At 40.1% G+C, this 23,775-nt stretch overlaps 2 protein-coding genes across 3 annotated transcripts in view; both read left to right on the top strand.

Moving 5' to 3' along the window:
* Mdh1b (malate dehydrogenase 1B) overlaps positions 1–1,652 on the top strand; it is a 35,221-nt gene extending 33,569 nt beyond the window's left edge. For both annotated transcript variants that reach the window (XM_028765770.1, XM_028765771.1), the window contains one exon: positions 1,431–1,652. In XM_028765770.1, the coding sequence (XP_028621603.1) occupies positions 1,431–1,459 (29 nt within the window). In that variant the 3' untranslated portion in view covers positions 1,460–1,652. The remainder of the gene's footprint in view (positions 1–1,430) is intronic.
* An 8,532-nt stretch (positions 1,653–10,184) lies between these two features.
* Dytn (dystrotelin) overlaps positions 10,185–23,775 on the top strand; it is a 63,290-nt gene continuing 49,699 nt past the window's right edge. Inside the window, exons 1-5 of the mRNA XM_028765825.1 lie at positions 10,185–10,353; positions 12,035–12,181; positions 20,178–20,252; positions 21,740–21,941; positions 23,258–23,343. Coding sequence (XP_028621658.1) covers positions 12,163–12,181; positions 20,178–20,252; positions 21,740–21,941; positions 23,258–23,343 — 382 coding nt within the window. The 5' untranslated portion in view covers positions 10,185–10,353; positions 12,035–12,162. The remainder of the gene's footprint in view (positions 10,354–12,034; positions 12,182–20,177; positions 20,253–21,739; positions 21,942–23,257; positions 23,344–23,775) is intronic.

The raw sequence follows: 23,775 nt of genomic DNA, 5'->3' as shown, positions 1-23,775 counted from the left end.
AAGCCCAAAATAGCCAAGAGAAAAAGGGAATCTTCTTCAGAAGGTCAGTGAGAGGGAAGCCCGAGAGACCCAAGGAAGAAATCCCCTGGACTCTGAGAACTTTGCTCTTAGTAGTTGAATTGGAGAATAGGAGGAGAAAACTTGAAGATCCTGATACAGAAGCAAGGATGTTTTCTAAGTCTGCACACATAGAACAGTAACAATCTAGTGCACTTCCATTTTACCTCCTCTTTACCTGAAGTTGGCTTCACTGAGCAGCTTCCCAGTGAGTTGGGCCGGGAAGTCTGCATTTGTGGGACGTCAGCAGAGACTTGCAGCACAGTTATCTGGCTGGACGGGATTTTTGCTTTGTTGTCCATGGGACCAAGAAAAAGCTGTTGTCTTAGACTGAGACTCCATACAGATGTGACCTCGCATCTGTCAGCTCCTAATAGAGCCAGGCCATCATGGAAGAGCCGTGGGGGGAGGAATGAGGTAGGAGAAACGAGAATGGCCGCCACATCCATCGACACACTTTATATATTACTTCTTTGGGTACTCGCTGCAGAGGATTATTTCAGATCTGAGTTATCAGCTCACCACCAAGAAGTCATCAGTTCAGGAAACCACAAATTGTAGGTAGACAACGCATTAACAAGTGCTTCTTTTTCAACAAACAGAATAAGTTAGCAGAAGATCGGGGCTCCCTGCAGAGTGATCCTTTCCCAACAGCTTCCTCCCAACCCCACGTTACTGAGATTCAGGCTGCCTTTGCTCATTTTCCTGGAACCTAGTTCCGCACTTTAATAACCAAGGGTATGATGGGGGAATCTATTTCCTCAGGATGAATGATGGGAGAAGCCAGGAGGTGGGCTGAGCCACGTGAGTTTCCTTTTCCAAAGCTTTTAACTGTGCTCTTCTATTTCTTATGAAAACAAGTTGATGTGGATTTCTTTGTGTCTGACCAATCAGGATGTTCACTTGCACCTCTACCCTTGTGTTTACATGTCCAGTGGACACAATCCAGGGGACTTTGTATTCTGAAAGTGCACAGTATGATGAGCTTTGGAGTTGATCATGGAGGGCTATAATTGATGCACTGACTAAAGGCCCAGAGATGAAAGGAGCTGAGACTGTAGCTGCATGTGCAGCTCAGATAATGGAGCAAAAGCAGGGATACTCACACAGAAAGTCAGGAAGGAAGCCATGTGGAAATGGTTAATGAGGGGTCTGGTGGCTTTCTCTCACCCCCGAATCTGTCTCACACAGGTCCCCTTTCAGCCACTGAGCCAAACCAAATGCAGAAAGTCAGTGGCTGGAGGAAGAGGGGAACAAACGTAAAAGCTAACAAAAACAGGAGCTGCTGGTTCTTTTTTAAGAGTTACATAAAACAAAAGAAAACAACAACAACAAAAAGAGTTACATCTTTCCATGTTTTCCTCCCTTTACAGACTCTGAAGGAAAAAATGAGGAGTACTAATAGCTTCATCCAGAACAAATATGAAGGAAAGACAAAAAGGCCTGCGCATGTCTGCACTTAGGGAAGAACAATGAAATAGAAAAGACCCCAAAACCTAGTAGAGTCATGTGCTGCCACATCCAATCTCACTTTTGTCAGCTGCTGTATGTCCTAAAAAATAAGTAAATGTAAATTGCTGTTTTAAAGACATTAACATCGTGCTGTCAATCACTGCATCTTTGCCTGGACATCACCTATCTCCTATCTGACATTCTTGTAAAATATTTTTTTTTTTGAGGCAGAGTTTCACTGTGTAGCTTTGAAACTCACTATGTAAACCAAGCTGGCCTCAAACTCACAGAGATCCACCTGCCTCTGCTCCCAAGCACTGACTTCTACCTGCCACTCTTGTTTTTTAAATGTATGTATCTATTCTCTCATATCTTACATCTGACTGCAATTTCCTCTCCCTCCTCTCCTCTTTCCCTCAATCTATACCTCCTCCTGTATCCCCATCCTATGTCACCCTTGTAGGTTCCTGGGAGTTCCCATCACACTAGGTTTCCATCTCATCCCCCTAAGTCCTCCCCCCACCAATTCCAGGGAAAAAGGCAGGCCTCCCAGGGATATCAACCAGACATGGCATATTAAGTCATAGTAAGACTAGGCATCTCCCTCATATTAAGGCTAGACAAGGCAACTCAGTAGGAGCAAAGGATCCCAAAAGTAGGTTAAAAAGTCAGAGACAGCCCCAGCTCCCACTGTTAGGAATCCCACAAAAAGACCAAGTTACACAACTGTAGCATACATGCAGAGGGCCTAGGTCAGTCCCATGCAGGCTCCCTGGTAGGCAGTTCAGTCTCTGTGAGCCCCTATGGGTCTAAGTTAGTTGATTCTGTGAATTTTCTTGGTATGATCCCTTTGGCTCCTACAATCCTCCCTTCCTTCTTCTGCAGGATTTACTGAGCTCTGGCTAATGTTTGGCTGTAGGTCTCTGCAACTGTTTCCATCAGTTGCTGGATGAAGCTTCTTTGATGGCAAAATCCATGAGTATAGCACAATATTATTGGGAAACATTTCGTTGGGGATTGTTAAGTCATTACAATAAATAGGGGAAAGTCTATACTTGGTTCCATCTTAAAAAGCTATCCTCCCAAGATGCAATGCTTACATTATTGGGAGCTATTTGCGGACACAAGGAGAAATACCACTAGAACTAGACAATAAGGTGATGATAATAAACAATGCAAGATGTAGGGAAATCTTGGCCATGAGGAGTTCAAAGAAACTCTCAACCAATGCAAGACCAATTCTACACTTTGGTGAAATACTGAACTTTGTGGTTTAACCTGTTGGTTAGGTAGGGATTTCCTTTACTTATAGATGACTTCTGTATAGAGTTATATATACATCTATATAACTTGATAAAGAAATAGGTTTCAACTGTTTGTTTTAGGTGTATTAAAATGTATTTAGATAATTTAAATAAATCACTTTTCCCATTCAATCAGGTTTAAAACCTGAATTGTCTTAGTTTTTAATATTTTCCCCAATTCCAGACAATAAATACCGTAAAGATTTATCAATCCTATACCAGTAGATTTTTGTTCTTTGTTGTTGTTTTTGTTTTGTTTTTGTTTTTTTACATTAGCACCAATGGAACTCATCAGTTAAAACAGATTGCTAGCTACGCATGCTGGAGCTTGAGAACTGGCATTTTCAATATATTTCCAAGTGCTGCTGCTATTGTTCTGTGGACCACAGTTTAATGGCCACTGCTCCAGGCTGACAATAAGTCATCAGTGAGCCTTGAATTCACTCCTTGCACACCAGTACCACAGATACTTTAGTCTAGATTTCACGTTCTGGCCACCGTATTTTTATCCCATCTTATAAATTTTAAGAAATTAAGATTTCTTAAAGCTATCACCATCCAAATTAGTCTTCTCTACCAGATGGAGCCCTGGGTTCTTGCTGCTTCTTGCATAACATCTTTCTTTCCTGGGGTCCCACAGACCCATGTTACTGAGGCCTCTTTAGGTTTAACCCAATTTTCTGGCGTAACAACTCTTTTTGTCTAAAGGAGATGAGACTTGTGAGACTCCAAGAGATACAAGTGAAGTAAGGTCTTATATAGCCATCAATTTGCTCATTTTCTGGCCTTGGACTGAACATCTTTAACTCTGAGATGGTCCTGGCCCAGAGCTGCATGCTTCCTCAGGCTGCAGAGGACATGGAAAGGTTACCCAAGCTTACAGCTGAGCTTCTGGCAGCAAACTGGTAACCTCCCAGTGTGAGCATCTGCTCTACCCGTCTCAGTAACTTTTTTCTGGGCAGAAATTAGGAGCCTAAAGAGAGATCTAATCACAAGTCTCTTGTTTTGCTGGTACAGAGACGCATGGTTTTTACTGAAGGTGCCACAAGCCAGGGTTTTGAGGAGTACACTCTGTCTCCCCTCTTTCTGTAAGTATGCTACCTCCATCTGGAAAAAAAAGCCACAAATTTTATCCTGTTCAAGAACGACATACATTAATCACAATCAAACAACGCTAACAAATCAACTTTCATACACACCCAATATTACAACTGTATTTACAAAAATCTTGTAATGAGTTCTCAGTATTTGCTGTGTGTCCTACTTTCATTTTTATTGTTGTGAGGAGACACTATAACCAAGGCCGTTTACAAAAGCATTTCTTTGGGGCATACAGTTCAGAGAGTGAGTCTGTGACCACAATAGTGGAGAGTGTGACAATAGGCAGGCCAGGGTATGAGACACACGCCTTGGTGCCATAAGCATGAGGCAGAGAGGGGAAGTTAACTGGGAACAGCATGGGCTTTTGAAATCTCAAAGCCTATTACCAGTGACGTATCCCTGCCAACAGAGCCACACTTTCAAACCTTCCCAAATAGTTCCACCACCTGAGACCCAGCATTCAAACATATGCGCCTACGGGGCCATTCTCAATCAAACGACTCTACCATGGTTTGGATATGGTTTGTCCCTCAAAGGTTTGGATGTTTCATTTTTTGGCTTTTTATTTGTTTGTTTGTTTTTGTTTTTTCCTGTGTGGTAGTGTTAATACATGGTGAGAGTTTCAAGTGGTGGATCCTGAGTGTGAGGTCTGTTGAAACACTGCCCTCGTCTTTTGGGGGCTCTGAACTAATTATAAAATTCTAGACTTATATGTAATGTTTCCTCTTCCTGTATTGTCAGGTAATTCCTTCTTCTCGAATGTTTCTCCTTTCATATTGCCATCTGCCATGATATGATACAGACATGCAGACTCTCACCAGAGCTGTCTTTATATTATTTGGGCTTTTAGTCTCAAAAATTCATAGTTTTGGTGGCTGAAAATCATGTACCTGTACATACATGAACAGACACACATGTATACACACATACCCCCCCACACACACACAAGAATATGGGACCCAGGAATAAAACCATACAGTTACAGCTACCTGATTTTTGGCAAAGATCAAAAACATTCACCAGAGAAAAGGAATTTCTCCTTCAAAAAATGTTTTCAGGAAAACTGATATCCATGTGTAGAAGAATAAAACTATATCCCTTATCTTTTGTTCTGTACAGAAAGTAATTCAAAGAGAGTCAGAAATCTTTATGTCAGATATGAACCCTGAAACTGCTAAAGGGAAAACACTATAAGGGGCAAACATGGGCAAGGGCCTCTGACAGCTAAAGGCAAAATATAGAATTGACAAATGGTGTTGCGTAAAATTCCAAAGCTTCTAAACGATGAAGAAGCAACTACTTAATAAGGAAATAGCTCACAGAACGGGGGAAGTCTCCATTAACTGAGAAAAGATTAATATCTAGAATATATAAAGAATTCAGCAAAAACCTAAATATCAATAAAGCTAAGCAACACAATCAATGAATGGGCTAATAAATTGAACAGTTCTTAAAATATGAAGGGTAAATGGCCTACAAACATTTTTTAAATGTCCATTAGCCATGAAAGAAATGCAGATTAAAACTACACTGAAATTCCATCTCACCTCAGTTAGAATGGCAACAATTAAAGACAACAAGTGCTGCTGAGACAGTAGGGAAAGAGGAGCCTTAGACACTGCTGGTAGGAATGCAAACCAATCCATCAACCATAGAAATCAGTGTGGAAATTCCTGAAAGGAAAAAAAATCCAACTAAGCACAGAACTACCATATGACTCTGTTGTACCACTCTTGGGTATCTATCCAAAGGATTCTAAGTCAATATACCTCATATTCATGCTTACTTCAGCACTGTTCACAATAGTCAAAATAAGGAACTGATCCAGGGATCTGTGAATGGATAAAGACAATTTAGTTGTATATACAATGGAATTTACTCAACCTCAAAGAAAAATGAAATCCTGACATTTGCAGGGAAATAGGTGGAAGTGCACACCATTCTGTGAAGCAAAATAAGCTGGAATTAGGAAGACAAAAGTTTCCTGTTCCCACACACATGGAATCTAAATATGAATGTTGTGTATAGGTTATGATGATAGAAAAGGGATCATGAGAGGGGAGGGAGATGTCCTACAGGAAAGGGAGGGAAGAAAAGCTCTGAGAGAATAACAGGAAAGCAGAGAAGGCTTTTTGACAAGAGGAAGGGAACTAATAAGTGGGGTCAGAGTGAATGGGAGATGGTAATAGAGGAAAATGATTAATACAAATAATAACAAAATGTTGCGATAGGTATGTATCAAAACGTCTTAGTGGAGTTCACTACTTTGTATGCTAACTTAAAACTGGTTTAAATCCTAATAACCTGTATAAAATAAAATGTAAATGATCTCATGAATAACTTGGGTGTAACACTGCATTCAATCCTGATGATGAAACCCATACCTCCACAATTCACAACACCACAGCAGGGTTGCCGTAGATTCATGGAGCTCACAGTTGGCTGGACATCATAATCCTCTTCTCATTGGTCTTTCTGTGTGGTCTTGCACCTGTTGAGATGGCCAGTAACAAAACCATAAGAGATAAAAAGCCTCTGTGAGAATATGAAGACAAGAAACTGTCTTACACTGCTGATAAAAATATGTTAGTACAGCCATTATGAAAACCAGTATGGAGCTTGTTCAAGAAAAATAAAAGTAAAGGCTGCAGATATGGCTCAGTGGTAAAAGTGCTTACCACTCAAGCATGAGGACTGTCACAGTGTGGATCACAAGAAACTCTCATAAATGCTGGGTGGGTCTAATGACAAGCAATTTCTAGAGCATGCTGGCTAGCAAGACTACCCATAGCAGTGATGTCTGGGTTTGAATGAAAGATCCTGCCTTGATGAATAAGGTGGAAGAGTGATGGAAGATGATTTCCAACATCAACCCAGGGCCACCACATGCATATAACCACATGTGCATACACGTCTACACACACACACACACACATACACACACGCAGACATACACACACATGCATGCATATGAGCACAAAAATGAAAAAAGAAAATAAATTTAAAACAAAGTGACATGTGAATCAGCATTGTCACTAATGAGCACATATCCAAAGGAAACAGAATGAACACATAGAAAAGATGTCTGTGTTCTCAGGCCAAGGGTCAACAAGTAACAATTCAATATTGTTAGGTCTTTTCAAAAAGAAAATCCTGTCTTTTCAACAATATTGGTGAACCTACAGAACATTGTTATGTAACAGGAAGCCAGACACATAGACTCAGATACTGTGTGACCTCATTTATATGTAGATTTCCATTGAACTGAAGTCAACAGTAGGATGGAAGTCTCTAGTGTTGTGAAGATGTTGGTTGGTCCAGGGATGTGCAATTTCAGCTAAGCAGGAAAAGCCTAAGGAACCTATTGCACAGCAGGCCATAACCATATGGTGGTTATAACAACGTGTTTTAAAATATCACTAAGGGTAGATTGGTTTTTTTGTTACCACAAAAAAAATAATGTGTGAGGAGGAATCATATTAACTCAATCTATCTGTTCCTCAGTGTGTGTCTTAAAACATTATGTAGGACATCAATTTATAGAATTGTGTCATTTAAACTTAACTAATTTATAAACATAATATTTATACCAAATACATGTATAATATGTACTAAAATACCAGACTTCTTTTTTTGGACTCATTAATATATTATGGTATCGATTTCAAAATGTCAGTCATCTTTGCTTATGTCCATAGAATTAAAGCTACTCGGGTACAGGAGTCCTTTAATGCATGGTTCATAGTCTCTTTAGGATTTCCCCTTAAAGGCTTGTAAATAATATTGGCCCATAAACTTTTTTACAAGCATATGTTTGAATGAATGGAGAGAGAGAGAGAGAGAGAGAGAGAGAGAGAGATCCTCTATTTCATCATTCAACTTTTTGCTGAGCTCATAAAATGAAATGTATATGTTCGTATTTCTTCTAATTGTATTTGCATAAGAATCTTTTGTGTTTTGGAAACCATGAAGACACAGCTTATGTGGACTCAGACATTATATTTTTAGCTCATTTCTTATGCTGTCCTTGGTAATGGCTTCTATTTTTTTTTCAAGCATCAGCATTAACAAGTTAACCTCTTTCTGAAATGATCCAACATAAACAATTTCATAAAGTATTCTTTATTTACATATGGGACTGACTATGTAGGTTTAATTATAATCTCTCGAGCCCCCTCCCTCTTCTCCTCCCCCTCCCCCTTCCTCTCCCTCTCTCCCTCTTCCCCTCTCCTTCTCTCCCTCTTCTCCTCCCCCTCTCCCCTCTCCCTTCCCCTTCCCCTTCCCCCTCCCCTTCCCCCCTCGCCCTCCCCTTCCCCCTCTCCCTCTCCCCAAGTTACATTCTTCACATATAATGTTTTAACCAGAGAGTGTACAATCTCCTGCTTGCCTCCAATAGTACCCATTTGCCACAAGGAGCTGTCATCTAGTTTCTGGAATCCCTATACCCGATTGAAGGCAGGCTATGATGGAATAGGAAGCCTGACCCCCTTCCTACCTGCTTGCCTGGTGAGAGCTGTTTCAGATGCAGAGACTGGATTACCAATCAGCATATTCAGAAACTTCCATGTTAGCAAAGATCTTGTCTTGACAGTCTACAATATAAAATGACAACAGCTAGATTTGATTAAGAACCTAAAACACACACACACAGAAGAGAAAAGACAGGAGGAGTGACTGGGACTAGGAGGAGAGAAGAGACCTTGATGTGACTTTGGGCTTGAGCCACAGTTTGCAATAGTAGCTACAAAGTTCCACTAGTCTAAAGTAACTGAAACCAGAAGTCCAGCTAAGTTTAAGACTACCAATGTTCACTTTGCCAAAATTACTTTCAGTATACTTTTATTCATTCTTGGTGTTTAAAAGTAATCTAATTTACCTTAATTTGATTAGGACTTCAGACAACTCTTTTTATGAGTACAGAATCTTAGTTGACAGAGTTAGTCCATGGTAGCTATCTGTCCAAATCTGAGCACAGCATCATTTAGAAAAACATTCAGACATTTTTTTTCTATTGCCAATACCAGGAACCATGTTGGCTTGAGGCAGATACAATATACAAAACTAGATAGAGTTTCAACTCCATCTTCTCCTCTCAGCCAGTTAGAGAGTTAATGCAAAATAGATTTGCTTTCTTCCTGAATTTTTTGTCTTAACCTATTCACAGGGAAACAATATAGCTTACATAGACACAGACAACTAAGATGTATTTTTCCACCCCACGTGATTCTAATCTTGTCCCATAATTTACCAATTTCCATTTTTAAATAGAGCTCATTTCCTCTTTGGAGAGACTAATAGTGAAGTACTAATAATGCTTTTCAAAAAGCTGTCCTCGGCTTCACACTCATTCCAAATTGATCTTCATTATGGAACTTTCTAGAAAGGCTGTGTGCGCTCTCGTCATAGCTGAGCGTGCATTCTCGGGTATCCTAGCTCCTCAGCTACTCCACACCTGTGCATGAAGTAACGTTCCTGTACTTTGGTTCAAGTGTTTTGTTCACTTGATTTTGAAATTACATTTTATTTATTCTCCCCACCGTGTGTGTGTGTGTGTGTGTGTGTGTGTGTGTGTTTGTGTGTGCATGGGGGCCAAGAAAGAGGACAATTTGTAGGAGCTGGTTTTCTCCTCCCACCATGTAAGTTCTAGGATTAAACTCAGACTCCCAGGCTTGGGGAAGAGTAAGTACTTTTCCCCACTGGCCCACCCAGTCAGCCACAGATGTTTTTGGAGTAAGTTACAATTGATTCCATGGTTGCTTGGCATCCTTAATGGTAAAGTTTTAATACATTTGGTTTGTGTGATAACACTTTTTAAAAATCCTAACAAGATTAAAACAGCGAAATTTTAAGTCTGGACTTCTTTAGAAATAAGACATCAAATAATATAACTTAGGAGGAATTGTGAATTCATCAGAAATTATTATCATCCTTCTGGTGATTGGTCTTATATTTAGTATCTTTAAAAATGTACAACCACACCTCTACATTTACCAAAAAATTAATAAAATGAGTTTGACTCCCTTCCTGTGTAACTCTTTTCTAGATTGGTTTGCTAGGTGCTATCACTTGGGATTTGGGGTCCTAGTTACTGTTCCCTAAGCTCTATGGTGATTCTCGCTCCCAGAAGAACTGAGAGATGCTTTATTTCCCTCCTCATTACATGAAACTAATACAGAAATGACCCTTTGAAACAGAGCCGTATGAGTGACCCTAAATTATTCAGCATATGATTACTAATGCATGTACTTCTTGGAGCTCTTAAAAGTGGAGCAACTTCAATTGACTCTGGAGTTGCTGAACTGTCAGGAGAAGACATCATCCCTACATGAGAAGGTCATTCTTGGACATCTGCTATCCTTACCCTTCTCTGCATCCACAACAGGGGAGTCACAGCTGCTGAGTGTTTGACTAAAGTGTTGCTCCAGGGAAACTAAGAAAGGTAAGGAGCTGTCCTCGGTGCATCTCCAGCTGTCCAGACTGGACGGGAGGCCACTTTCCATACCACATGGAGGTTTTAGGGGGCATATGTGGAAGCACTCCGATACTGAAGCGAGTTCTGACCTAATTTTTCTTGCTGAATGCTTCAAAACACACTCTACTTGAAATATTAGGAAGCTTTCTGAGTCTTGACAAGTCTCAGATTGTCACTATTGCCATTATTTTGTTGCAGTTCTTTTTTTTTAATAACCCACGATGGAAGTTCATATAGACTAGGCTTCTGTGTTGCCTTGAGCTTCTCATGCCCCTGAACCTAGCTCCAAGCTTTGGCCACACATCTTTATACTTACTTTCTACGGACTGGGATCAAATCCAGGGGGCTTCCTGCACACTAAACAAATACTCCACCGACCAAGCTGCATCCACAGCTCACTATTATATTTTAAAGAAGAAAATAAATAGTTTCTGGTATACATTTATTTAAAATAATATTTATCTACCAAGTGCTTTTTTTTTTTACAATTTTTTTTGTTTGTTTTTTGAGACAGGGTTTCTCTGTGTAGCCCTGGCTGTCCTGGAACTCACTCTGTAGACCAGGCTGGCCTCGAACTCAGAAATCTGCCTGTCTTTGCCTCCCAAGTGCTGGGATTAAAGGCATGTGCCACCACCACCCAGCTTTTTTTTTTTTTACAATTTTTAAATGATTTTTATTTATCTTACATACGAGCACACAATTGCTGTCCTCAGACACACCGGAAGAGGGCATCAGATCCCATTACAGATGTTTGTGAGCTACCATGTGGTTGCTGGGAATTGAACTCAAGACCTCTGGAAGAGCAGTTAGTGCTCTTAACCACTGACTTATCTCTCTAGCCTCCATGACTTTTTACTTTAACTCATTTATTTACTGGAGGAGGTGAGAATATTATTTAAATTGAATTATTGTGTATAACTTTTTGAACGTCTTCAACTGCTGTTGTTAATGAATGTCCTTTTTTAGAACTGTATAAAACTTTCTTATGTCATAATATTCTTTTCAAAACTTCTTTTAGATTAGGTCATTTTATTTTCTGTGTGTGAGTGTTTCGCCTGCATGTGTGCATGTGCATCACATGAATGCACAGATGTCAGAAGAGGGGTTCGGTCTTCAGGAATTGGAGGTCCAGATAGCTGTGAGCCACCATGTGGGTGTTGGAAACCAAACCCAGATGCTCCATGAAAACAAGTACTCTTAACCACTAAGCCATCTCTCTAGCCCACACATAATATCCTTTTTGTTGAAAGAGTATAGTTTATAGTTATTAGCCAGGGAGCTAATTCACTGACTTTTCTGAACTAAGGGCCAAATTCTATGTAGACATATATGTATGCATATGTATGATAGCTAGATAATCTCAGTTAAAAATCTTATGTATAGAATGATTTGGCATCGTTTTACTATAAATTTAAACAATTGAGGCCTTCATATTTAACCCTTAACATTCAAGTAAACTTAATATTTTCTTCAAATGAGAATTCAGTCCACTTTTAAAAATGCAATTGCCTCCTATTTTTTTAAGTATTAGCTTAATTGAACTATTCCTAGTTTTCTGAGAAAGCAATCTCTATACCAATATTCTTTGTTTTTATCTCCCAAGGGATGTAATGGTCTTCCCTGCACACCTGTGTTCGCTGCTCCACAGGTGAATGATTTGTTGGCAGCCCCTCATCCATCATCCTTCCTCTGTGAAACACTTCTGCAGAAAATGGTTCATTTCTAGTCACAAGGACCATCTTGCCATCTGTCCCATCATCCCAGGAATTCTGTGAGATGGACTCAAGTAAGCAAGGTGAGTATTTATTGTTAGGCTTTTTGACATCAATTGCAGACAAAAATTTAAACACAGATGTGGTTTTAGACCCCTGAGTCACAAAGTAGAGATGGGGCAAATTTGTAGGTGAGAAGTAATTTATTGGATGGCTAAAATGATCTTTTCTCTTCTAAACAGAAATCCATAATGTGCAGAAGAATATTTGATCTATTATCTCTAAAATCCTAATAATAATTTAACAAAAATATCTTAGCATCAATGTAATTATATTGTAAATTACTATTCTTATCACAACAATTTCTATCTTGTTGTTAAAATGTCATCCCTATGTATGCTTTATCAAGTTAAGATCACAGCCCAATATGGACCCAAAGGTGAGCGAAAGATCCCCAGCTATCACTAGACAGATACTTGGTAAAAACACATTTGGGGAAACTAATTCCACTGTTTCCAGCATATCTAAATGTCACAGTAAGCCCCAGAGGGGTCAGTGGCATTTTTAGTTTTGAATTTACTTGCAACTTTTTTACCTTAGCAAATCTAGACTGTTAACCTGAGTTGTTCGGCTTTAAATTTTATGATCTCATACTCTTTATTGAAAAAATCAACATAAGTGTTTCAAGTTATCTTTAGCCTTTTCAAATTTGAGCCATCCTACCAATATGCTATACACAAAGCAGTGGGCAACCCATCTACGGTTCTATTTTCTGTCCCTAATGCAGTGTTTCTCAATACAGTGTACATCCAGGGGCTGGGGAAATATTGGGTTCTGCCTTCCAAGTTTGTGGTTTGGTGCTTCTGGATGGTTCGGAAATTCCCAGTTTTGTAAGTTCCCAGACAACACCAACAGGGCTTTCTCGGGCCATGTTTGGAGGACCACTAACCTACTGTGTGAAGTTCTACATAACAAACTAATGGTGGGAAATTGAAAAAGACATTATCATATTCACCTTGATATCTGTGGAAAATACGCACGATGATGCAGCTGAACAAAAATAAGGATGATGGGGACCAAAACTTGTTTCTCAAACTGCTTCTATGAACAAGAAAACACACAGCTTCTGCCGTTATAGATTTAATACCTCACACTGCTTGTTCATGGCTTGAGGCCTGAGACAAGCAGCATTTCCTCCTTTTCTTGACTTTCCTCCTATTGCCAGAAAAAAAAAAATAGTGGAGCCTCAAGGAGGTGAGGCTGGCAGCAGGTCACCGGGGTACTCGCTCGTTCTCCACGGCACGTTGTCCCACAGCTTGCCACGTTATGCTGCATAACTTCATCAGATGACACTGTAAAGCATCACTTGACAGGAATGAAGGGGCAGATGGTTGTGCAGCTCCATGACTCCTTCAACAGTAGCTGCATCTGGGGGCCTGCAAGGCCCTGGGTTTGCTGAGTCTCGGTGTCTGCTTGATGCATTGGAGAGAAATCAGGGCATAGAAACCTGCTGATTTCCAGAGGAACAAAATGCACCAGAAATCACACTTTCATAAATTATTTCTGCTCTACTCTACCATCAGTGTGTTCTCCTCCAGAGCTAAGATGTTTCTGACTTCTCCCATTCTCTAGTGTTGTCTGGAATGTAAGCATGTTTAAAGCATAAGGAAACACCGAATTCAAAAGGGTTAAATCAAAGTTTGGGGTCTGTTATGTGCTTGTATAGTGCTCATTAGAAAAGACAGACACAAAGAAGTTTTGAGCACTGTGTCTTTCTTGGATGATAATCTTTAGGCAGAGCCCACATTTATCCATATAGAGATCTTTGACTCATGATCATGTGCTGCTTATTGAATTAATATATACTTAGATATTCTCTGGTATTTACAAAGTATTGATTCTAAGTCTCCAGAGAGCCTAATCTGAAAATGTTTGAATCCCTTACTAAAATGTCCTTGGTACTTGCACAGATTTGGTGCATGTCTGACCATACTGAAAATCATCCCTAGTTTATTTATAATACTTAATAAAGTATATAGTCTGTGGAAATAGATCTTATTATATTTGTGAATTAATTTAAAGAAAAGTCTGTGTTTGGTATAGATGCAATTTTATGGCTATTTTTTATCCTTCACTTGACTGAATCTATGGATGTGGAAACTTCTAATACAGATAGCCAGCTGTTAAATTCAGAGTATGGCTTGTGGCCCACTCTACCTGCAAAGATGAACCTGTCTTAGCTCAGCATTGCCTTGTTCAATACTCCCAGCCGTTGGGATTTCTAGCTGGACTCACAGTAGCAATTATGAATTGCTTCCTTGAAGCAGGCATTGTACACTGTCAGAAATCTATTGGCTAGCTCCATAACATATGGACCACTGTTGTACCAGTGGATTAGTACTGCCTGGCCAGGAACTATTGTTGTGTGCAGAGTTTGCAGTTGAATAAGACTGTTGTTGACAATTCTTCTCCAGCAGCCTACACAGGACCTCTGACATTATGAACTAAACTTTTATGATGAAAATTGAGCATCCCTAGAGGCAGTCCTGACTGCCACCTTCATTACACAAGATGAGCACATCCAGAAGTATCTGTATCTTTAACTTTTCAAGAATTTGCTCTATGTCTGGGGATAAGATTACTCAAAAAAACATACCTGGCATCTTTCCTTCTGGATCTGTGAGTTTAAACCAAATATGTCAGTAAGGTGGTTTTTAACTTGTTCAAAAATGTGGCTGTCCCTCAATTGCATAGATATAAATATTGATATAGATAGATGATAGATAGATAGATAGATAGATAGATAGATAGATAGATAGATAGATAGACAGACAGATAGATAGGGGCAGAGGTAGGGAGAGAGAGAGAGAGAGAGAGAGAGAGAGAAAGAGAGAGAGAGAGGAGATATTCTGCCCTTCCCAAATAAAAGTCCATGCTTTTTTTATTCTGGGGGGGGAAATGAGAAAAGGGGATGACATCTGAAATATAAATAAATAAATTGTCCAATAAAAAAATTTTTAAAACTGAAAAAAGAAAATAAGTCTCATGGTCTCTTTACATACTGTCAGCAATAAATCTTTCTCTATTCTTTTATTTCTTGGTGGTGCTAACTTTGGCTTTGCACTCAACCAGAGTCTAAACTCATTAAATTCTGTTGGATTGAAGGTTCACGGACTGCTCCTTAAATTCAAAGAAGCTTTAGTTCTCTGATAAAGAACTAGAAGAGTTTGAACTTTGGAACACACGCAAGCATGATCAAGAAAATGCTAACTTTTCACCCTTTAACTTCTCCAATTGCCGTCTGGAGAAGAAACAGACAAATGTTATTATAATTCTCCTGCCATGTATGCCTGAGCCAATGAAATCCACTGAACTGCTCCTTATTTCACTCCTGTTGGGGCCACTTAGCAAAGGCTGAATGACTGACTGTGTTCTTAATCACAAAATTTCCCCACTTATTCCCTACGTCCTGCAGCTTAGAAATCAGCTGGTATTAAATTTGAGATTAGTTGTATTTTGAAGTCTTCTTCTCCTTAGCATAATTAATATGTCAGTCTTGAGCTCAGAGCTTAGCCATATACAAAACATTTGCTTCAGAAGGAACATTATGGTTATAAACTATTTAGCTGGAGTTTGTCACCACAGAAAATATCCAATATACAAAGTGTTCAAAATACAGAATACAAAATACAAGGACAGCTCTTTCCAAATTTCCCAATTTGTTTCCTCTCTCACTCAAGAGCTCTACCTAATCCAAACTTCATTATTCCTGAAGATTTTACACCCGCTTTTTTAGCTTGCTTCCTAATGTTGTAGTAAACACCATGACCAACAGCAACTTGGGTGAGGACAGGGTTTATCTCATGTTCCAGCTTAAAGTCAATCATTGTGGAACTGCAGGGTGAGATCTGTAGCAGAAGCCATGGAGGAACACTGCTTACTGGTTTCCTGAGCACCCCACTTTCTCAGCTTGTCTTATTGTATAACCCCAGAAACACTTGCCTGGGATGGCACCATCCATGGTCTGAGTCCTCACCCAGCTATCATTAATCAAGACAATGCTCACAGACTTGTCTACAGGCCAATTGAATAGAGGCATTTTCTCAGTTGAGGTTTTCTCTATCCAGGTGACTCTTGCTTGTTCTATGATGATGGAAGAACAGTACACCCTACCACCTATTGAGTGAGTGAGCTTATCCCCATTCATAAAGAAAACAGTAGCTCTCAGACATGAACAGACACCATCATCAATGCTTTTATTTAGTGTTCCTCTCAAGGAATGAGGGATGATAGGATTCTCAGAAAAACTAACTCTGTCAGCTGTGCGTTCTATCCCATCCAGCCTCTCTCCCCATTAAGGTCAGTGGTATTCAGTTGGGACAGAGAGCTTTACCCAAAGAGGCTTTACCTGGTATCACTGATAACTCCGTGGAGAGAGCTGTTTTATAACGAGATGACAATATGATAGTAAGCCACTGTGTTCTTAAAAATTGCTTAGACACTATATATTAACTGTTCTCAACATCCAAAACAGTATAATCACGTGAGAGAAGCATGTATTGGTTAAATCTGTGTAACTGATCCACAATACGCACACCTCTTTTAAAAGCATACTACACAAAGTAGGGTTTAGGGGATAGCCCGGTGGTAGAGTAGCTTGCCCAGCATATACAATGACCCATGTTTGATCTCATGTTTTTCTGAGAAAAGGTTATACATTAGAAAAGGTTATTACATTAGAATTGTGTCTGTTAATTAAAACTAATGTGATAAAGTGAAAGAAAAGAATAAGCCTGTGCTATGCTCAGAAGCCGTCACCAGGAAGCGATGCACGCAAGCACATCCGGGCTCCTTTTCCTTGTTTCCTTCTCAAGAAAAGACCCTGATAGGGCAGCGATTGCTGCTCTAATCCACATTTCCAAGTTGAAATCCAGCAGGAAAAACTCAGTCTGCTGGCCCAACACCTTGAACATGGAGTCCTTGGACCAAGATTCGGGGATTAAGTAGCACACACACGTTGATGTGTACACTCCTTACTATGTGTAGTCTCTGGCTTCATTTTCCAACCGACAGAGGACAGCCGACATTAATAGAGTTTAAGGGGAAACAGATTAGGGGAAAGTAGTTCAACAGAAGAAAAGTGAAGCACGCTACAGGGACATGTGCTCCCTCGATGGGACTTGGCTATGACAAATATACCTAGACTCCTCACTTCTTGAGTCCTCCATCTGTTCCTTTGCTGGATCCTCCTCCCCAACCCATGAGATATATATATATTCTAGAATGTCTCCTGCTTTTGCAATCTAGTCTTCATTTTATACACTGTTTATTCTGGCTTTCTCACCTTCCCTTCAAATTAAAGGTCTTGAAAACATCATCTGCTTTGCGGTTTATTCTTGGCCTTCCATTTTCCATTCAGCCCTGTGCATTGAGGGATGCTCTCCTGGTTCTCCTAAACCCACTCTTGTGTAGATTTCAAGAATCAAGTTGACGATCATAAACAGATAGTATGGTAGCTCACAGATGATGTTCATGTGGCCTGTAGGTAGCAAACCAATAGCTTGCCTCTGCTTCCTAAAGTTTGCCCTCTTTGACCTTCAGCCATTGCTTTCTCCCACTATCTTTGGTGTTCTTGCTTATATATCCTCTTGGACTTCTTTTCCTCTTTAGTTAATTGACTGATTATGTTCCCCACATTCATTACTTAGTGCTACTTTCTATCCACTCTACTCACTCTACTCAAGCAATCTAAGTGATGGACATGATACTGTCCACAACTAGCACTGATGACACCTGAATCTCTAGCTCAGCTCAAGCAGCAGCCCTGACTCAAGATGCATAACCAAAAATTAGAGAACCAATTAGCAATACGTGTAGCTTCTCTCCTAAGCTGAACTGACAATACACAGTCTTTAGCCACATGTGACTTTTGAATACTTGAACTATAGCTACTATGAACTGAGATGTGCCACAAATTAAAATATTTCAAAAACTAAATATAATAAAAAAATTATATCATGAATAATTTGATTACATGTTAAACAATATCTTGACATACTTGGTAAAAGTAGAAAGGAATTCCAATAGTACCCTATATCCCTGCTGTAATATACCACTAGTAAAGAGCTAATAAGTAAAATACCAGACGTTAGAGTCATCACTTGACTTTCTACACTAAAGGGTCTCCTCTTTGTCAAGATCTTGTCAAGAGAGTCTTCAACTAAATCAGTATCCACAAATTAGATGCGGCACAGAATAGTAGATTATTTTCTGTTTATTTGTGAACCGTAATCTATACATATATTCAAATATCTGAAAAAAAGACATCATTGGCTGATATCAAGATCTGAAAATACTCTTATTGTCTAGAGATAATTCCCAAAAGTCATTACAAGTTCTAGAATTAATAATACTTTTTAATACAGAAAGTTTTGAAAACTTTAGCTTACATACATCTACTTCAGGGCCTTGTTCAAGAGCAGATTGCCTACACCTGCCCCTGAAGTGTGTTGGCAACATGCTACAGACATGTTAGAATGTGAATTTGTAACAAGCCTCAGGTGATGCAGATGCCACTGAGCCAGAAATCACAATCTGAGGACCACTGCTTTGCACCATCAATAACTAGTTTTAGCAGGCTTACAATAAACTGAACATTTCATGTGTAAGACCTTCTTTTTTTTCTTTTTTTCTTTTTTTTATTGGATGTTTTATTTACACTTCATATGTTGTCCCCTTACCCCATCCCCCACCCACCCAGGAACCACCTATCCCCTCACCCCTCCTCCTGCTTCTCTGTTGATGTACCCCAACCTACCCACCCCACAAGCACCTCCACCCTCAAATTCCCACCCCCTGGGGCGTCTAGCCTTCATGAGACCAAGGATCTCTTCTTCCACCTATGCTCAGCAGGGCCCTCCACTCTTACATATACAGCTGAAGCCATGGATCCCTCCCTAAGTGCTCCCAGGCTGGTAGTTTAGACCCTGGGAGCTCTGGTTGGTTGGTGTTGTTGCTCTCCTCATGGGGCCACAAACCCTTTCAGCTCCTACAGTCTTCACTCTGACTCCTCCATTGGGAACCCCATGATCAGTTCAATGGTTAGCTGTGAGCATCTGCCTCTGAATATGTCAGACTCTTGAATACCTCTGAGGAGACCTCTATATCAGGCGCTTATCAGCATGCACTTCCTGACTTCCACATCAGCATCTACCTTTGGTGATTGCACATGGGATGGATACTCAGTCTGAGGATCCAGCTATACCACTCCTAGGCATATACCCAGAAGATGCTCGAACATAAAACAAGGACATATGCTCAACTATGTTCATAGCAGCCTTATTTATAATAGCCAGAAACTGGAAAGAACCCAGATGTCCTTCAACTGAGGAATGGATACAAAAAATGTGGTACATTTACACAACGGAGTATTACTCAGTTATTAAAAACAATGAATTCGAGAAATTCCTAGGTAAATGGATGGAACTAGAAAATATCATCCTGAGTGAGGTAAGCCAATCACAAAAGAACACACATGGTATTCACTCACTGATTACTGGATATTAGCCCAGAACCTTGAAATACCCAAGATTCAACTCACAGGCCACATGAGGCTCATGAAGAAGGAAGACCAAGTGGGGGTGATTCGGTCCTTCTTAGAAGGAGCAACAAAATACTCAAGGGAGCAAATATGGAGACAAAGTGAAGGACAGAAACTGAAGGAGAGGCCGTCTGAAGACCATTCTACCTGAGTATGTGTAAGACTTTCTAAAGCTTCATTAAACTGCATTACCAACATGAACACAGGGGGCGATCTAGTCTGCAGTTTTGCATTTTGCTAGCTGTGAAACCTGATCACCAGTCTTATCAGACAAGAAATCTGTTGTGAGACAACGAAAAGCTGAACTGTGAAACTTCTATGTGTCTTTCATTGACGTTTACAGATAAAATAGTGTACCGTCTGTCTTAATTGTCTCATTTACAAGATAAGGCTCTAGGAGCCCTTCCATTCTCTCCTGGGGTGTGGGATTTGCTCAATGATATAAACTGTATCCACTCTACTTCATGTTTTCTTTGCAGGTGCTCTTAATAGGATTGAGAATTCTGTCTATAGAACAGCCTTCAAATTACGATCTGTGCAAACTCTTTGTCAATGTAAGTACAAGTTCTTTGTAACACTCAAGAAGGGTCAGCAATCTGACCCTGATGATGTATGATGCTCAGTTCATGAAGAAAAGCAAAATTGGCCCCTCTGGTAAGTTCCTGGATCAGGAAAGCTGGACTTGTGCATTGAACCCATCGGTAACATACAAGAGGTAGGGTTGGTGAACAGTCTATCCATACGTTTCTTCACTGACAGCAATAGGAAAGGTAGGCAAGGGTATTGAAAAACAAAAAGTCCCAAACTCCAACATAAAGTACGACAGGGGCTCTATGTAGTAAGAGCCAGAGACTATCACCATTTGGAATCTTGTGAGATTAATGGACAGTGCCTTTATCTGCATGGTTGTAATTTAGAACTCTCACAAGACAAGAACCCCCTGCATTCCAAATGCCAGGCCCAGACGATAGAAGCTTGTGATCAATGATTAAAAAAAAAAAGTTTACAGCTGCTACCACCCCTGGCCAGGTTTTATTGAAGGGGCATTCATGAAACCTGCTCCTCTATGCCCTAGACTCTCCCTTTCAAAGCAATATCAGAAAACAAATAAAAAATTTTATTATGCTTGGTGATTCCTTATCTGTGAGGGTGATTTATGAAGTAGTGAGAAGCTCCGGGTTTTATCATTTCGCAGGCTGAAGCATTTTAAATGCTAGCAGCTCTTGGGACTCTTGACATCCCTACCTCTTGGGTGGTACAGGGAGTGTTTATTAAACTTGCCTGTCACCCTCTGTTGGCAGGGATCTACAGAGCTAGCTAGATTTCATTCTTCTTTCTAATCCTCGCCTTGTAAACTTTTTTACATGATGGCAATACATATGTGTGCCTGTGAGAAACAAGCCACTGTTTTTGTAAATAGCCCTGGTTTTACAGTTTTATGAAGTACCATATAAATAATATTGATGGAATCAAGATTTTTAAAACTGATATTGTTGTAGAAGAGTGATACAGTCTGGTAATTCAGCCAGCCACTGATTTTAGGATGCCATTAAGATTTATTCTTTACTATGGGAACTATTCCAATACTCTACATCCCCTCTGAAGCTAAGCTGTAGGCAGGAAAGCTGTATTCAGATAGGAAAGGCCAACGTTTAGTCCTCCCAGGGCACAGGGCAAAAAAAAAAGATTCTCTCCCACTTCATCACCACAGGGTTTCAACTGCCTTAGAAGGTTTATTCTTCAAGTTTCCATCACTTTTTACCTTCAGTCTATAAAATCCATGCCCTACCCCCAGCAACTGTCCTCCTAATAGTGTTTTTCAGGCCTTAATGACATACGGTTTCAGAAAAAAATCTAGGTCCATGGTGAACATATTTAATTCCCTTTAAGAAAAATCCACTGTAAAACAAACAAACAAACAAACAAACAAACAGCATTCTCACTTAAACACTGGGAAATTTGTGTGTGTGTGTGTGTGTGTGTTTGAAGCCCTTTGCTCTCATTAGAAAATATGGCTCCATCTTTTGTTTGCTTCCTGCAGTGGACTTGATGGACAGCTCCCTGATTCAGCAGGTTCTATGGTATGGACATTTTGGGGAGAGCTCAGACACCTCCATTTCTGGGCAGCAGCTTTTTCAGGAGCTCCGGGAGCTGTTTCAGAGAACTGGGATAGGAAATCCAGCCCCAGTACACCCAAGAGCACCGGAGCTCACTCTGAGTCTTCTTCTGGCCATGTTTGACAGGTGAGGGTGTGGGGATTGCCGCGTAGCTGCAACAGCAAGATCTCCGGCCTCTGGCTATTCGGTTCTATCTAATGTTCACTTGAGGTCTGCTGTGTAAAATGTTCTCTCTACTTGTCAGCTTGATTACTTGTCACTAAGCGAGTCATTATACACTCAAAAGGGGAACACAAACGTGTTCCCAAGTGTTGATTGTACAAAGGAAGGATGGAAAGCTAGAAGCAGGAAATTTCTTTTTTCTTCCTACAAACTCATTCCCACCCCAGAGCAGAATCCCCACCTTTTGGAAGGGTAAAATGTCTTCTTTACATTGCAGCTTGCTCTTCACTCTCTGGGTGCACATTTCTTGTTCATTTCTTTCTTATCATTTGGCATAATTGGGTGTTTAACTGGGAAGGAATTGAATATCTAGCATATAGACAACTCACAGTTGTGTATCTCAGAGGTTGTGCTCTGGAGACAGTGGCTTTGTGAATCTGTGTGACCACGTACGTGTGTGTACAGTGTGTATTTTGCTAAGCTGGAAAAAATTTTTTCTGCTGGTTCTCAGTTGGTTTGAAGAAAAGGAAGAGGAGAAGGAAGAGGTGGAGGAGAAAATGATGATGGTGGTGATGGTGGTGATGGTGGTGATGATGATGATGATGATGATGACGTAAGCTTGCCTCTGAGAGGCAAGCACAATATAAATCATGGCCAAATTCCTTGTTTGCTTTCCTTCCTGATTTGCTACTTATTTCTAACTTCACAAATAATAGATAAATACATTATTGAGTAATTTTGTCATGGTTTCAGTCTCTTTAAACATTAAAACTTGGAGTATCTTCTCAATTGGTATGCTTACCTCCAACAGCCCTCATACCTTCGGCAAATTGTCTGCCCAGGGTAGAAAGCTACACAGCTAGTGGGCAGAGAGCAGTCAGGCTCAAGGCTAGAGCCCATGAGTGTTTTGGAGGGTACAGTTTTCTTCTTTTTACCTCATCTTTGCTGTGTGGAATGCAGATAGGCAAATTCTAAGGGAATAAGACTGCCCACTCCACCAGGATAGGCCACGTCTGCACGCCCACCTGACACAGTGCTTATCACGAAGAAACATTCAGTAAATAGTTATTGAATTATGAATGGATAAATGAATGAATGAGACAATCACTTTCTTTTGATTTCTTGTTATGCCAAGTTCTAAATATTTTAAGACTATAAGAAGCTAGCAACATAGCATCATATATGAATGCCCATTAATACTTACAATTTTTAGAAACCACTTTTATAAATAACCCTGCCCTCTCTACCCTTGTCTGTGATTTGTGACTTGTGGCCCACAGAACAGGATCAGGTATTCTTAAGCTTCAACCTGTGGCTGCTGCACTAGTTGCCCTCTCTGGGGACAGCCCTCTTACAAAGTACAGAGGTAACATGCATAGACGTTATGTGTGTTCTGAAGCATGGTGATTCCCCAGCCCCCAGTATGTCATCCTGTCTGCTAGCTTCTGAATTGCTGTCATAGTGAACTGCTCTTCAGCTGCCTCAGCATGACCAGTTTGGTTTGGTTGTGTTTATTTGTTTATTTTGATGCTTTTTTTTTAATTTTACGGGTGTTTTGCCTGCATGCTTGTCTGTGTACCACATGAGTGTAGTGCTTGCAGAAGCCAGAAAATGGAAATCAGATGCTCTCGGACTCAAGTTACAGACGGTTATGAACCTTCTGTGGGTAGTGGGAACCAGACCCGGGTCCTCTGGAAAAGCAGCTAGAGCTCTTAACTGCTGGACCATTTCTCTGGTCCTTGTCATATATATATATATGATACAGATAGAGATAGATGATAGAGATAGAGATACATAT

Source organism: Grammomys surdaster, unplaced genomic scaffold (genome assembly GCF_004785775.1).
Source record: "Grammomys surdaster isolate TR1022 unplaced genomic scaffold, NIH_TR_1.0 165, whole genome shotgun sequence".
In the NCBI taxonomy this organism is placed as follows: Eukaryota; Metazoa; Chordata; class Mammalia; order Rodentia; family Muridae; genus Grammomys; species Grammomys surdaster.
This window is presented reverse-complemented; position numbering and strand designations above follow the sequence as displayed.